This window comes from Crocodylus porosus, unplaced genomic scaffold (genome assembly GCF_001723895.1).
Source record: "Crocodylus porosus isolate Cpor-Errol unplaced genomic scaffold, CroPor_comp1, whole genome shotgun sequence".
Classification (NCBI taxonomy): domain Eukaryota; kingdom Metazoa; phylum Chordata; order Crocodylia; family Crocodylidae; genus Crocodylus; species Crocodylus porosus.
Window position 1 is genome coordinate 68,574,587 of NW_017728947.1, and position 16,127 is coordinate 68,590,713.

At 40.6% G+C, this 16,127-nt stretch overlaps 1 protein-coding gene across 2 annotated transcripts in view; it reads left to right on the forward strand.

Moving 5' to 3' along the window:
- NUBPL (nucleotide binding protein like) overlaps positions 1–16,127 on the forward strand; it is a 211,197-nt gene that overhangs the window by 177,372 nt on the left and 17,698 nt on the right. For both annotated transcript variants that reach the window (XM_019552062.1, XM_019552063.1), the window contains exons 9-10: positions 4,966–5,086; positions 12,878–12,960. In XM_019552062.1, the coding sequence (XP_019407607.1) occupies positions 4,966–5,086; positions 12,878–12,960 (204 nt within the window). The remainder of the gene's footprint in view (positions 1–4,965; positions 5,087–12,877; positions 12,961–16,127) is intronic.

Genomic DNA, 16,127 nt, shown 5'->3' on the forward strand with positions numbered 1-16,127 from the left:
GATTCCAAAATGAACATGGGCCACCAATGTGAGGACGCAGTCAGGAAAGCTAACGGTGCCTTGTCGTGCATCCACAGATGCATCACAAGCAGGTCCAAGAAGGTGATCCTCTCCCTCTATGTGACAGTGGTGAGGCCACAGTTGGAGTACTGGATCCAGGTCTGGGTGCCGCACTTTAGGAGGGATGTGGCCAGCATCGAGAGGACATCACAAAGGACTAAGGAGCAGAACTAAGTTTGTACATACTCATGGGATATTTGTGTATAGTTTAATAGTTCTTTTACTGCTTTGTTGTGTTATTTGAACAAGGCAATGAGAGGTATTACATTCATTATTAGTAAGATCTATTATTTTCAGTCCACAGATTTAAAAACTCTAGGAGTAATCATGAAATCCTACGGTCTTTCTGTCAGTATGTGTTCAGTAATGCATACTGTGGGGCAGAGCTGTACTGCTACCCAGCATGTCCACAAGTTGTGCAAAGTGGAATGACCTTCAGGGAAGGTTAACAGTGAAATAAGCAGGATAACTGACATATAATCAGTCATGGACCAAGCAGCGGAAGCACAACCAGAATGTGGTGAGGACAGCAGATGGCAATGGTTCCCCCTCCTGAAAAGCCACATAGATCTTTGGTGGTGCTGTGACATGATGAGTACAGGTTGCTAGTCCCTAGCTGTGGGTCTGCAAGTCTTCAGTGGTGGAGCAAATAGAAGAGGATGTTAGAATTTTAACGGTTGTGAAGGCAGCTGAAGGCTGCAGCAGAAAAAGATTCTCAGTTGTCTTGGTCTCCTTGCCATTGGATCAAGATCCCATTCTGTCAAAAGCCATGTGGAAGGTGTTTTGCAGCAGCTTTTCCATAATAAAAGAAGTCATATACAGTAGAGGTGTGCAAAGCGGGCCATATTTGATTCGGATTTGGCCCGAATTGGGGACAGTGATTTGATTAGTTGATTTGGATCACTGTCCCTGATTTGATTTGGCTGAATCCTAATCTGAAGATTTGATGCTAATTCAGAAAATCAGTGATTCAGCCATAAACGGAGTTTTAAATGTTTTTTCTACATACCTCAAGGTACTGGGCATGGCTTATGAAGGCTGCAATGCTAGGGTAGATGGAGTGCAGGGGGGCCCCACAGGAACACAAGGGAGCCCCCCCACGTGCTCGGCAATGAACCCAAGGTCTGCCACCGAGTGCTCAGGGGACCCCCCTGCACCCCCGTGGCTCAGCGATCAGTTGTGGTGGGACCCCAGGTGCTTCTCCAGACCCAGTCGCCAAGCTGGGGGAGTGTGGGAGGGCCCCTTTGTGCTCCCTGGAGGACCCAGAAGTGGACCAGAAGTTCGTCTGGTCCACTTCTGAGTCTGCTACTGAGTGCGCTGTGGAGCCCCCCTTGCACTCCTTTGGGACATTCCATCTGCCCCACCATTGCAGCATTCATGAGCTGCCTGGTACCTTGAGGTATGTAGAAAAAACATTTAAAGCTGTGTCTATAGCCAAATCGCTGAATCTTTCCGAATCGCTCCAAATCAATTTAGAGGGTTCTGATTTGCTTCAGAGGCATTAAAGGGTCTCCTGATTTGATTTGGATTTTGAGATTTGGCCACTGAATCGGGCCGAATTTCCACTGAATCAGATTGGAGACCGAACCTTCCCACTGCCCTGGTATACAGGCATCTTCCTAACAAAGCCCATGGTTTACCAAGCAGTCATGATCCCCACCTTGCTGTACAGAGCTGAGACATGGACAATGTACTGGAGACATCTAAAGATCTAAAGCTGTTAGAGAAGTACCATCTGCATGTGGAAGATCCTCTAAATCCAGTGGTAAGATAGGTGCACTAACATTAGCATCCTTCTGCAAGCAAACACCATGAGTGCTGAGGTGATGATCATCCAACATCAATTTTGTTGGACCGGCCGTGTTATCTGGATGTCCAGCTGTAGGCTCCCGAAGCAAGATTTATTCTCCCAGCTCAGCCAAGGTGTACACTAAAGGAGAGGGCAGAGAAAGCACTTCAGGGACTTCCTCAAGGCCAACTTAAAAAAATACAATATTGATGTCAACTCCTAGGACACTATCACCTAGGACCACCCCAAATGGAGGAAGGGTCTGGTGTGGGAATCCCAGTACTTTGAAACATCACAGCAACAACAGGAGAAAAGAAAGTGGGGGTGGTAGAAACAGCATGTTGCAGACCAAATGAAGAATCCAGTACCACCCAGCCCACATGGAACTGCATGTCTAAGCTGCAGTAGAGTCTGTCAATCCCAGATAGGTCTCATCAGCCATCTTTGGACACATAGATAAGAGAATTATGGAAGACAGTCATTTTCGACTGCAAGGGATTGTCAGACAAAAAGACTAATGCATATTAACAGATGCATTTTAATGCTAAAACCTGTTTGCTTATAATTTGTTTGCTTAGGGTTGATACTTATTGTGATAGTTTTAATTTGATAGTTATGTTGACTACTGCAAAATATAAACTAGCGAACTAACTTGATTTGTTAGAAAAACATCTGACTTTTAAGTGCAAAAAAAAGACACAATTTTAAAGACAATTTTTTGGGCTGAGGCTGTTCAAATTTATTGTTAATATTGTTTCAAAATTTACAGAATTTGTCCACCATAGATTAGTACTTTGAAAAACAAATTTTAGCCAGAGGGAATTTTTAACCCACAATAGTATCTACATTGTTTGATGCACATGGTAACTCAAACAAACATCTTTGTGATTTCTCTTAAGGATAATAATAATAATAGCTTAATTAATAATTTCATCAGTTTGGACATGGAATACCAACTGAGGCAGAAAATTGAAAATGAGCTTAATGGTTTCCATGAAATACTGCACACAGATGGAGAGTCATTTATACATTAATAAAAGTCTACTTCTAGATGGATAATAGGTGAGAACAATGCAGAAGGAATGTAAGAATGGGATTGTAATACTAACGTGCCATTTACTTTCAGTAAGACTAGTTGAAGGAAAATCAGAAAATAATGTCAATAAGAAATTAAGAAAGTATGATTTATTATAGAGGATCCAGCTACATCTCCACAGTCTTGTGTTAATAAAACTGTGACCCAGATAATTTTTCTGATGGTCTTATTATGAAAGGACTAAGAAAATAGTTTTTACAAGCAGTTTGCAAATGTTTATGCTGTTTACAAAACAATGTATGACTATATCGCTTTTCTACAATCATGAATTTTCTTTTTCAAAAATACATGCAGTTACTTTGAGGGAAAATACTAAAGTTTAAAAATCAAGGTATCTAAAGAGGAGCGAGTTCATTGTGATACAAATTTAAGTTTTCTTTTTTATGATGTATGGAGTATCTTAATTAAAATACCCTTTCCCCATGGGAAATGCCAAAGGATGCTCCTTTGATTTATTTCCATGTCACAAATTAAGCAGGACTTGATGGAACTTACGTCAGAGTCCATTAATAGAGCTGGGTTTACAGAGTATACAAAGTGCTCTCTTGTCCTCTCCCATGCCTCCCACTGCAAAATGATCTTGCCTTTCACTCCAGAGGCGAGTGTGAAAACCTGTCCTGATTTCAGTTCCCTGAAAGCTGTAAATAAGTAAACCTGCACTTCTCAGATGGTAAGTATTGAATACCAAATGAAGATATAGAAGAGCCAGAACACCAAAACTATTTCTTTTTCTTATTCAAGTCAGTTGCATTCAACTATATCAGAGGTACTTCTTTTACGTGCTGGTAAAGTAAAAATATATTTTCACCTATTTTAGTTGCTAAAAGTGGGAACTTATTATAAGTTTTCTAAACACAGCTCTCATTAACATCAGTGGAATTTGGATTCATGCCACTTCTGAAAAACAGGCCACTTTAAGTAACAAGCTTTAGACTATTAAGGGGAATTTTTTAAAGGCAGAGAGGGCAGTTAGGCTTACAGTTGCCTTGTGTACCTTGAAAACTTCAGTCCCAGATTTGTAAATGTTGACTATAGAACATGTAACTATTTTTTATATATGTTTTATTTTATATATTTATTTAAATAGACCATAAATAACACTAGACTGCCTAACAGGAAGTGGTATTTATATAGATTTTTATTGATTAATAAATCACAAGAGCTTTTAAAATGCATTGTTTGTTTATCATTTCTTGTTTCTAATGGTTTTGCAAAATTCAGCTCATCCCAACACACAGCTTTATATGACAGAATAATTGACTATTACTTATATCATAACCATTACTCTAAAGCACGAAGGGTAGATACAATCTGGCAAAGTTTCCAGAGTTCAGTAGCTGAAAAAAAGATACCTAATATGCATATATTAGATTTTTATCCTTCTGTTTTTGCCCCTTTTTCTCTCATAATTATTTCTGTTGTTTGATCTTTAAATGTCTCTCTGCTCTTCAGAGAGAATAGCAAATCTGGGTTCTTGTTTTGAAGACATTTCCCTGAGGTGAAGCTAGATAAAAGTCTTTTAAAAATTAGGTCTAATGGTGACACCTCTCGTAATGGTATGTTTTATTTATATGGCTTGGGACATGAAACTGGAAACTATAAAACTATAAAACAACACAATAAACCTCCAGTGTTAAAAGTTATATCATATGATAAACCTTTCACTGAGATGCCATGAAATGATGACTAGAAGTTAAGTATTATAATTTGGAACTTTGCTTAGAAATGTTTTGCAAATAATAAGTTTGATAATCTTGATCTGAAAGGCAGCAATCCTACAATAAATGGAAAATGTGTGAAATTAGTCATGCATAATTATTTTTAAAATAGAGATCAAATAGAAGGGTAATGAAGTTATTAGTTGATGATCCAGTAATCTAGGCATCGTAGTAAGACTAAGTCTGTTTAATATGAATTTTAAAGAAATGTTTTTTAGATATTTTGCTCAAGGCATACTTTCATTTCAGATAAGATAAAGTATCACTTGATACAGACTCTAGAATTTGAACATTTTTAACAGGTTTTGGGACTTATCCAAAATATGAGTGTTTTCCAGTGTCCAAAATGTAAACATGAGACCCATATTTTTGGCGCAGATGGTGTAAGAGACCTAGCAAAAACGCTTGGACTTGATGTTTTAGGTAAGTATCTATATTTTACTCTTGAATATTGGATGACATTTAGAAATAATGCTTTGTTTAAAGCAGTGGTATTCAGCCTCCAACCTGCAGGCCAGATCGGGCCGACAGCGTTGTGTCATCCAGCCCTTGGACCTTCCTGTGGGTCCAGAAGTTTGGTGGCAAGAGGACAGTGGCAGCATTAATTGCTGCTCCCCTGCTCTCAAATTTCCAGACCTGTGGAGCACCATGGGTTGGATAACTTGGCCTTGTGCACTAAATTGTACCACTGCTCTGCTATGAGATTTGGGTATTGGGGTTTGGGCCAGTGTGTGGCTGGATCCAGGCATGTGAGGTCAGGCTGGTGCACTGGATCACACTTGCACAACGGCCCCACATAGGATGGGACTCACAGACCAAACCATTGTCACTTGTGTGAGGCCCATGCAGCTAAAAGTTTGGGCACTATTGGTTTTAAACATATATAGTGGCATTATCCTGATCTAGTATATGTTCAGATAATGGTCAAACAGAAAAACATTTCTGAAATAATATTTTAAGTTGATAAGCTTCATCTGTATTGTTTATCGTCAGTTCCTGAGTTTATTATCAGGATTTTTTTTAAAGGAATGCCAACCAGATCTGAAAACCGAGAGAAAGTAAGACTAGAGGGCTCACATAGTACTCTTTTTTTAAAAAAACAAATGGAAGGGGAAAATACATAAGATAATTCCTTTTACTTGATCTTGAATGTCTTTTAGATTTTAATTTCTCCAGAACATGCATTGCCGTGATATCTGGAATTGTACAGTACTTGTCAAATAAATATTAATTTGTCATTAAGAAATACTATGAGTATGCTGTTCATTATGTTGAAATGTAGGTCCCAAGCTTCTCTCATTTCAAGTAAAATGGAATTTTCCCTTTGAGTTAATTGGGAACCAGTTTTTTTTGTTTGCAGGAAAATGTATTCCTTTGAATAGCAATACATTAGGTGCATTATAATTATTTATAATAGAATTGTTAACTTTTGCACAGTGTTAATAATAAGTTATATCTTATTATTTTTAATCATACAGGCTGGTTATCTAAGTTTGTGTATTATTACACTTTTAATTATTACATTTCAGTGTTTAGTTCTCAGAAACATATTGAATTGCAAAATGATGTTTCAGGAGAAAAATTTGCTTAACTCATAGGTAATTCAAAACAAAAAATTGTTCCCTTAACACATCATTAAATTAGTGTGCAAAATCTAAAATATAAAAACATACTTGCTACTGTATTTTAAAAAAAAATGTATGTTGAAACCTGAGCTATCAGTAAGGAATTATAAAACATAACACAGCATGATTAAGTTGATAAATGAGATAATTGCTTATGCTAATGATATGTTTCCATGTACTACTGTAATTATGTCAATGATATTCCACAGCTAATTCATTCAAAAGAACCAGAAAGTTCTCTTAAGATCAACATAAAATGTCGAGGTCTGATACAAACCTGACATAGCAAGCTTTCATAATTAAAAGCACGCATTTGGGAGATGAGTTAGTCTGCTGGAAGCATAATACTGGGTCATCAGCATCCAAGAATTTGCACACTCCTCTCCCCACCCCCGCTTTGCCCCCCAGGTTTATACAGATAGGTGCAAAGTTTGTTTCTCTTTGCAGAAATTTCTCTCTCAATGGAGTAGCTGACTTTTCCTGTCCTCAAAATAAGTTCACTGAGAGAATATATAGTTAAGGCTGCCCCCAGATTGGGGACAGTTCCCAGCCGGCCCTGGGCTGCTTGGGGAATTCCACGTGCAGCCTGGAGCTGGCTGGGAGCTGCCCAGAAGGCAGACAGCTCTTGGCCAGTCCCTGGCTGTGTGGGAAAGCAGGGAGCTCCCGAGACTCTGGATTAGGGAGAGGGGCAGAAGGGATTTCCTCAGAAAGGACAGTTCCTGCATCTGGCCAGCCCTGGGCTGCTTGAGGAAATCCCCATGCAGTTGGGAGCTGCCTGAGAAGAACAGTTCCCAGCTAGCCCCAGGCTATGCAGGGACAGTTTCCAGCTAGCCCTAGGCTGCTCAAGGAAATCTGCACAGCCTGGAGCTGGCTGGGAGCTGCCCCAAAAAGAACAGTTCCTGACCAGCCTCAGGCTGCTCAGGAAAATCTGTGTGCAGCCTGGACTGGTTGGGAGCTGCCCTAGAAGGGACAGTTCCTGATCAACTTCAAGCTACTCAGGTAAATCCCCACACATCCCTGACCTGGCTGGGAGCTGCCCTACAAGGGTGACAGCTCTGGGCCAGTTCCTGGCTGCTTGGGGAAATCCCCACACAGTCTGGAGCTGACTAGGAACTGCCCCAGAAGCAGGAGAGCTCTTGGCCAGCCGTGGGCTGCACAGGGAAGCTTCACTGGTCATGGGGCTTGTCCCTACTTGCATGGGGCCAGGAGAGTTCTGCAGTGGCAGCTATCTCTTAGCCCTGTGCACATCTGGACCCTTCCCCATGCTACCGCTGAACCTGGCAGAGGTCTCCTGGCTCTCTGCGCATGGGGACTAGCCCTGTGATCCCTGTCAGCCCCTGGACTAGCACCCTGGGGGAACCTGGAGCTCTCCCTGGTTGCCAGAGCAGGGTAGGAACAGCCCACCCTGGTCCCAGTTAATTTGCTCCCAATCGGAGCAGCCCTCTACTGGGTTGCTCCAATTGGGAGCAGATTTGCTCCCAACAAGGAACAATTGTAGACATGCTCTCAGGGAAGGCTAGTGTACAGCATTTTGCTGCATGGTAAGTCTTTATAACCTTAATAGCACATGTAGACTTGCCATGTAGCAACTACTTAACTACATCTGTTTCTGGAAAAAAATTCTTCATAGTGCCCCATAATTACAGGTTTATTTAAGGGTTTTTATTATACTTTCAAAATCTCTTCAGAGTATTTTTATTTTTGACTTATATTTATGATTATAACTATTTTTATTGTTCAAATAAAAGTGTGACCCCCTTGAATTCTGATAGGATCTTGGTTTCAGTAATACCTGGAAAGGTCTGCAGGGTGACTGGAAAAGTATTTACTAGTTTTATTAGTCTAGAATTTGCTACTTCCCAAGTCCATTGAATATTTCTTGTCACCAGAAATAGTGAGGGAAAAATTCCAGTATACATTTTGCACTTAATCTATTTTCATTTATTTTTATGTCATCTCTTATTCATCTCTTCATTAAAAGAAATAGTTCCAGTCATGTCACTTGTCATATAAGAGATTTTATGTATTGCTGATTATTCTTGTCCCCTGCTCCAAAATTCTTTGATTTTTCTACTTCCTTTATAAAATGCTTTTGATTAGAACTAAACAGAATAGTCCAAATGAAAATGTAACATCTATATAATGGCAGTATAATCATTTCTGTATTCTCTATCATGTCCCTTTTGCATCCTAAGGTTGCAACTACTACTGTATATTGTAGTTTCAATGTTGCATACTACTGGCAACATTGTTATATACTACCTGCATGTTTAACTACTACTGTATATTGACAATCAGGTCTTTTTTTACCTTCATATGGTTATTAGGTCAAACTGTTTCCAGTACATCTCCTTTAGTTATCTGAAGGTGCATACAGATGTTCAATTTCTGTTACTGTTTCCTACTAAAAAGCCTAAGCGTGCAGACTTTCAGGCTTTTTCTCCTGAAGCAAAAAATGGCCATTTTGGGAAAAAAGGACTCAGAAGCAACCAGGGTTAAGTTGCTTCTGAGAGACTGAGGGTGTCTGTAGATGTGCGAAGAGGCTGCTCCAATCTGCACATCGGAGTAGACTCAATCAAGTCTACTGGAGCATGCTAATTAGTGCGCTTGCAGCAGCCTCCACATCTCGTGTATTGGTGTCCTCGCATTTCCAAATGGCTGGGGGGCAGCACTTTAACTAAGGCACATCAAACAAGCTTTAGTTAAAGCACCCCCCCCACCACCACCATTTGGACGTGCATGGACACTGATGCACAAGATACAATGGTTGCTTTAATTAGAGCAGCTCTTGGAGCCACCCAAGCACTCGTAAAACCACCCTGAATGTCTGCACACTTTTCTCTGTCTTAACTCTTCCTGGGATCAGAGGAAGTGGAGCCAGGAAAAAGGCTTCCATGTATTCCCAAGACCAGGATCACTAATCTGCAAAAGATGCAGGGGGAAGCTTCTCTTCCACCAGCCCATAGGGGAGGGAAAGAGCAGGCTGCAGCTGATTTACACCTGCTTCTCACTGCTGTTCCATCTCTGAGCAAGACATGTACATTATACCATGGTGGCAAAGTTCCATAAGCTGGATTCCAGGCTTCTCCAGCTTTTACATCACCACCCCCGATGCCCAGCATGGGGCAAAGGGTAGGAGGCAGGAAGCAGCACTCCCCAGCACAGGAAACATTGCTCCCTGCCTGCTTCCCTTTGCCCCTCCTGTTGCTCATCTGAATGACAGGGGCCACATCTACACATGCAGTTAGTGCACCTGAATAAACTGCACGAATAAACTGTGATGCAGTTTGTGCCGGAGTTTATTGCTCCCAAGCACAGCATTTACACATTGATTTACACGAGCAGTACATTGATTCAGGACAGCACAGCCCCAGCTGGCAAGGGGCCCTGGGGGATCAGCCTGCCATCCCAGAGCTGCTCCACCCTGGCTCATTGTGCTGTCGAGGAGCTGGGTAGGGCACAAGGGTGCTACAGTGCATGGCTAGCCGGCAAGCAACCCTGTACTGTAGCACCCTTGTGCCCCAGCCAGCCCCAGTCACCGTCTCCACATGCTTTGCAGTGAAGTTAGTTTACTCTGACCTCTACATGTGTAGAGGTCCCCAGGGATAGTGATTGAAAAGTCAGTGTGCCTGGCAGCCAGGCATGTAAGTCCAGCTCTGAGTCATGCTAGCTTCCCCTAACCTTCCCTCCACCCACCACTCAGCTGTGAAGTGGTGTTGATTTAAAGACTGAAAGGACTAGGAGTCTGGCTTGGGGAAAGCCTCCACACATCTGGCTTCCAGCCCCTCTGGCTTCTCCTTTCTGCCCACACTGCCCGAGTGACTCAGGACCCTTACTGCCATGAGGAAATGATCCTACCACTCCATGCATTGCTCTGGGTCAGCCTGGAGCAATACAGGGAAAAGCAAGCTTACCCTGCCCCTGCATCAAAGCCTTGTCACAGCAGGTGAGTGCCTCCCACCTCTGTCAAGTCCTTGCACTCCTCTGGTTCAGCCTGGAGTAGCGCAAGGAACGTATTCTTCTGTGAGGAGGTGTGGGGGAGGAATTGGAAGGGTACCACAGGAGTATGCCCCACTCTGCCAGTCATCTGATTGGTGTGATGGGGGGGCATTCGTCTGGGGCCCAAACTCTCCCTGCCCATCTATGGCATTCTTCTGGGGACCTGCATTTCAGGAGCTGTTATCTGCCACCTGACAGCCTGCCTCCTTCATAGGCAGAGGAGAAGGCAGGCTGTCAATTAATGGGCTCCCATAAGGGTATGATTCAGAGAGCAACCCACTTCTGCCTGATGGCTGGAGAGCTTGCCTGTGAAACTCTTCAGTATCAAACTGGAAGAACATCTGCACAGTCCAGCTCCTGGGCTGTTTTTCTACTAGAATAAATTTCTTCTGGTAGAAATGAGCATCATTTCAGGTACACCACCTGAGTCTCTAAGGGTATAGACCAATGATTCTTAAACTATTTAGACTCAAGACACCCCTCCATAACTATTTTGATTTTAGCGGGACACCATTTCAAAAACTAATTTATTACAGTGCATAAAACTAATATGACTGGAAATAATTTTTTAACAAAATGGAAAAACACATGTGACTAATATAATTAATGAGGTATTATGGATTCCTGTTTGAAATTTCTGGGTTTATCTTGTGAATCATGTGTAGGCTTCTGCACACTTAGCAGTGCTTATATTGTTTGTTAACACCCTTAAAAGGATCTCAGGGCACCTCATGATGAGGCATCACCCTGGTTGAGAATCACTGGTATATACAAACAGACTTTCTAACTGCTTTGAAATAGGAGGGCATTTGACACTTGGGAGCCTGGAGCAGCTCTTCCAGTTGCATCTGTTCCAATGTTACATCTGTATGATCTTATTGTGATACAAGTTGGCTAAATAGCTCTGAATGAAGTAAGATAAAGTTGGAGCTGTTTTGCTGTACTTGTACTGTTTCAGAATTATGTGGACTAACCAGATGCATCATACCAGTTTATATCAGCATCCTTGTTATAATTGTATAATTGTTATGGCTGCATGTACCTTGCTAGTTCTTCACTGTAGCAGAGAATATTAAGAAAAAAAGTCCATCTCTTCAGCAGCGCCATTTTTATCTTTCTTTATCTTCCTGCTTACCCGTGGTAAAGCAGTAGATCCCCTGATTCTCTTGCAGGGATTCTGCTTCCAATGTTCTTGCAGAATTCTTTCATTGTTTAACTACTTTCTTTTCTAACTCGGTCGGTGTGCTTTCTGTAAATACCGCTATGCAGTTATGTCCTTTATTAGGTGCTTGAATACTTAGTAAATTCAGTTTGTGTTCCATTTTGACAATAGGAGGCAGGTCCCATTTTGAAATGGAGCAGTAAATAGAATTTCCCTAAGAAAACCATTATTATTCAGCTGCAATTGAAGAAGTGACTTTTAGGTATCAGAAATAGCTCCAAAAATGAATCCTAAAGAAAATATTTTCAAAATGTGGTTTATGTACAAAATATTGGTAAGATTGAATTATGTGAGAAACTTGAAAGGCTAGTTAATTCCATTGCCAAGTTAAAGAAAAGATCTAGTTCCCAATTTATTAAAGGGGCCATTTTTCATAATTTTGAACTCAATGTATTTACTTGTAAATTTGAGGAAAATTTATTCTGCACTGAAAGAATAAATGCAGAGTATATTGGGAGAAGGCAGACTTAAATCTTCATATATAATAGAGTGGCTCAATTCCATTTTTAAGTCCAAATGTGATTAAGTTTAGACAAGGCCAAGTCAAAAGTAGTCTGCCCTGTAGTGTACGGTAGAATTAAGATCCTTATTACATGTTATCAATTTTTGTGCATTCTCTCGCATGTGTTTTGTGATGTAGTAATTATAGGATTTTAAACATTTTGCTATTTTAATGCTGGAAAAAATAAGAAGAGAAGATATCCAAAGGGCTACTATTTGATTTTTCTTTATAAAACTTCTTTCTCTTGTGACAGTTCCCTGTTGATTAAAAAAGCAGACTATATAGTAGATTTCTATTTAAAAGAAGAATGAGCTGAATACCTAATTAATACTTAATTATGTCAGTGGCCAACTAAAAGTAGTAACACAATTTGTTGTTTGGCAGTTAAGTATTAAAATATGTCTTTGAATAGTGATTAAAATATCAAAACATGGTTAAAGAGTGAGATGTGTTATATACAGTCTAAAAATATGCTGAACAATATGTTGCATAATAAATATTTTCCAAACACTCAAAAGAAATATTCCTATTTTTCATTAACCAAAATGACTAGTGTTTCATTTTTTTTCCCTGCACTTACAACCAAGAAGTAAGCAATCCCTATGTCATTACGAAAGACTACAAAACACACTCCAAGTTATCCAGAAAATGAAAAAGTCCAGCTTTTACATGTTGTTAATGATTGTGGATATGTAGAACCCAGCTGCAGCTAATTTTCATTGTAAATGCTATTTTTGGAGATTGAGTAATTCAAAGGATAGCCTGAACTGGAATTTGATTTCAAGTAGCTTCAAGAGTAGTTAAATGGAGCACATTTAAGAAATATTAAGTCTTTGTATAAATATATTTTATTGTTTTTAATACAGGAGACATTCCATTGGATGTTAATATAAGAAAGACATGTGATACAGGCCAGCCAGTTGTGGTCTCGCAACCTCAGAGTGATATGGTAAGTTTAGTACTATACGTTTAAAAAACCCCAAAAACTGTGCGTGCGTGTGTGTGTGTTGGAAGGGGCATGGTTTTTCTTTTTTGTGTTAAGAAAGGAAGCCTACTTGTTGTCATAATATAGAGAAATAAAATAATAACATATAACATAATGTAAGGAAATAACTACCTACCTCAGAGTAAAAGCATAAAGGTTATCCTTTCTGAATTTTTCTCTGTGTGTGCATATGTTTTGTTTAATTAATCTGAACTGTAATCCAAGTAAAAAGAGATTCAGTCCATCCTTGCATCTCAAGCAAAGAAAGGTCGGTGTCAGGCCAAATGAGACTGATTTACTAATGTACGTCTTCTAAAGCACCCAGTTGATCCTTTGCTAGTTGACTCTAGAAAAAGTCAAAGAAAATGTTTAATTTTATCGAAAGATATTTGGAATGTGAACCTGCATAATATCAGTACCCAGGATGTTGGCAGAAGGAAGTGGACAAATTTACATGAGAGGAAATGACATTTTTCTGTGCATTTACAATAATATTTTACTGGCAGAGGGAAGCATGAATTGGGGAAATGGGGAAAAAAAATACAGACTTGCGATTCGAGGGATGAAGTTTAATGCACAAACTACCATAATAAACATGATTAATTATAATAGCAGTTTGCGGTAGAATTATTTGAGTTAGAGGTAAAAACTACAAATTGGGTGTCTCTGTATCATTGCTAGACACATGGTAAAACTACTCGCCTCTTTCCACTTCTCTACTATATAAACAGAATTGATGATCGGTGTGTTAACAAGAACTTGAAAATTGCCAATACTTCAGTTTGCTTTGAGAGACAACTTGGAGCAGAACGGCTGTCCAGCACATACTGGATGTAATATACTCAGTTTCTGATAAGACCCATGCCCCAAGTGATGACAGCTAGCTGTTGCCTGTGAAAGTAATTGGTAATCTTGGTCACAGTAAAAGAGGTACTAGCATAACTGATGCTGTAATTTACATTTTGTTGGCAGTTTTGTCAATAGTGCTGAGAATTCAATGACCATGTATACTACATCATCATCTTACCTTCTATTAGTGTATATTTATTTCAGGTTATAGTTGTCTTGGCAGTATAGGGAAGGCTCCACATTCATTGATCTATATCATGGCATATCTAACATGTGCATTACCTAAGCCTCAGCTTTTAGGGCCAGCTTGCAGCCTGGCACCTTTAACAAGCAGGAAATGGTTGTATTAAAAAAATATTGTAGTAAAATTCTGCAGAGCTGCAACACATTTGTTTCTAGGCTGGCTTCTTGAAACTGGTTTTGAAGATGCAAAAGGGAAATAAGAGTAAGCCTTACATGGGACAAATCTGGGGGAAAAAGTGAACTTTAACAAATATTAAATCTTGGCAAAAGAAAAGTTTTAATATTCTTCCTAAATTCTTACTCTTAATATTCTTCCCAGTTCCTTACTCTTTTTCCTGTACTTTGTGAATAATAAGTTCCTTCACAAAGAATAAGTTTTAAAGAGTTACTAATCTCTATACAGTCTAAAATTGTTCCCCTCCAGCTTCTCATTGCAAGGAGAGAGAAATTGAATGTGTCTGTCTTATTCTTTACCTAAAAACATGTAATTCACGGCAATAACTGATAGTGAGAGAGGTCCTATAAGGTCAGATTCTGATCTTTAATGTATGGTACCTATCACCATATTTCTTAAATAAACTACAATTGTAGCTATTCATGCATGAACAATCACAGTTTTCCAGATAGAGGACAGTGTGCACTGAGCCATTGAAATTTATCTCTACTCTTGTCCTTAAATTTAGAAATATTTTTAAATAGTTTCTGCTATGTCTAGTGAGCGTTTTTAAATGAAATAAGATATAGTACTGAAATAAAGCATAACTGAATCAAATCATCAGGAATTGTGAGAATGACTTAAGTTCTTAGCAAGCCAGCATGCTAAACGAAGCTTACCTATCACACTTTTTAGGCTCTGTCAAGATTAAAATAAAGGTTATTTTAAAACCATGTTAGCCAAGAAATTCTTACTTATACATTTGCCCCAGGATTCCCTTTGACCAGCTAACATGTTAACATACTGCTTGATCTATTCTATACTAGAATTTTAAACTCTGTAAGTGGAATCATATTGACTAATAAAAGTCCATTGGCTAAAACATTCAAAAGATACATATCATCCTATTCTCGAAGCCACCTGAAATCTGATGAGTAAAAGATATCAAAGACTGAAACATTCCTTCAGCAATGACCTTGGAAGAAGACAGGTCCTCATATAATTATATAGAAGTGACCCTCCCAAGCTTTCCCAGGGGGCCAGGTTTAGGGTTGTGCTGAGGCATAGAGTGCAATATGACATATCTACATTTAGAAGGTTTGCCAGTGTAGTTAATGGAGATGCCACTTTGCTGCAAAATTTCACTGAACAGAAGAAGCTGTAGCAAAAGAACTCTTTTGCTAGTATAGCTGTGTCTACATTAGCTTTTTTGCCAGCGTAATTATAAAAATTGAATTATGACCTTTTTCACACTCCTGATCAATATAGATACCCTAGCTGCTTTGGGTTTTCCATGCCTGGTGGGGCATGGCTCCAGGCAGCGCTGCGCACAGGAGTGAGGAGCGCAGCCTGCCCAGCCGCCTCTATCATGGAGGCTCCACATTGTGTGCCTGCAGCTCCCTCCCTTTTACAGGGAAGCCCTGCACTGGACTCTGCAGGGAAGCAGGGGACAGGGCTCCCTCCACTCTGGGCTGAGTCCAGGGCCCGGTGCAGCAGGGGACGGGGAAGGCAGTGGGCTCCAGTGCGGGGCTTTACCTGCTGCAAGTGCAGGATCTGCAGGCATGCCATGGTAGAGGTGGCAGCAGGAGCAAACAGAACCACAGGGACAGGGCTGGCTCCTGCTGTGTTCTGGGATCCCAGCATTGCAGCTGGGAACCAAGCAGTGTGGCGCAGCAGGGCCAGGTACCGCCCAGCAGTGTGCTGTTCCTGGCTGCGATGCCAGAACTGCAGGACACAGCAAGAGTCAGCCCAGCCCCATGGTTCCCAGCTGGCTCCTGCTGCCTCTGGCCCTGACCCCTGGGCCCGCCCCCCCGGCTCCCACCCGCCGCCACTTCCCCCCCTGTCCCCATGCCTGACCCTGCTGCCTTTCCCTGACTACTTTCTT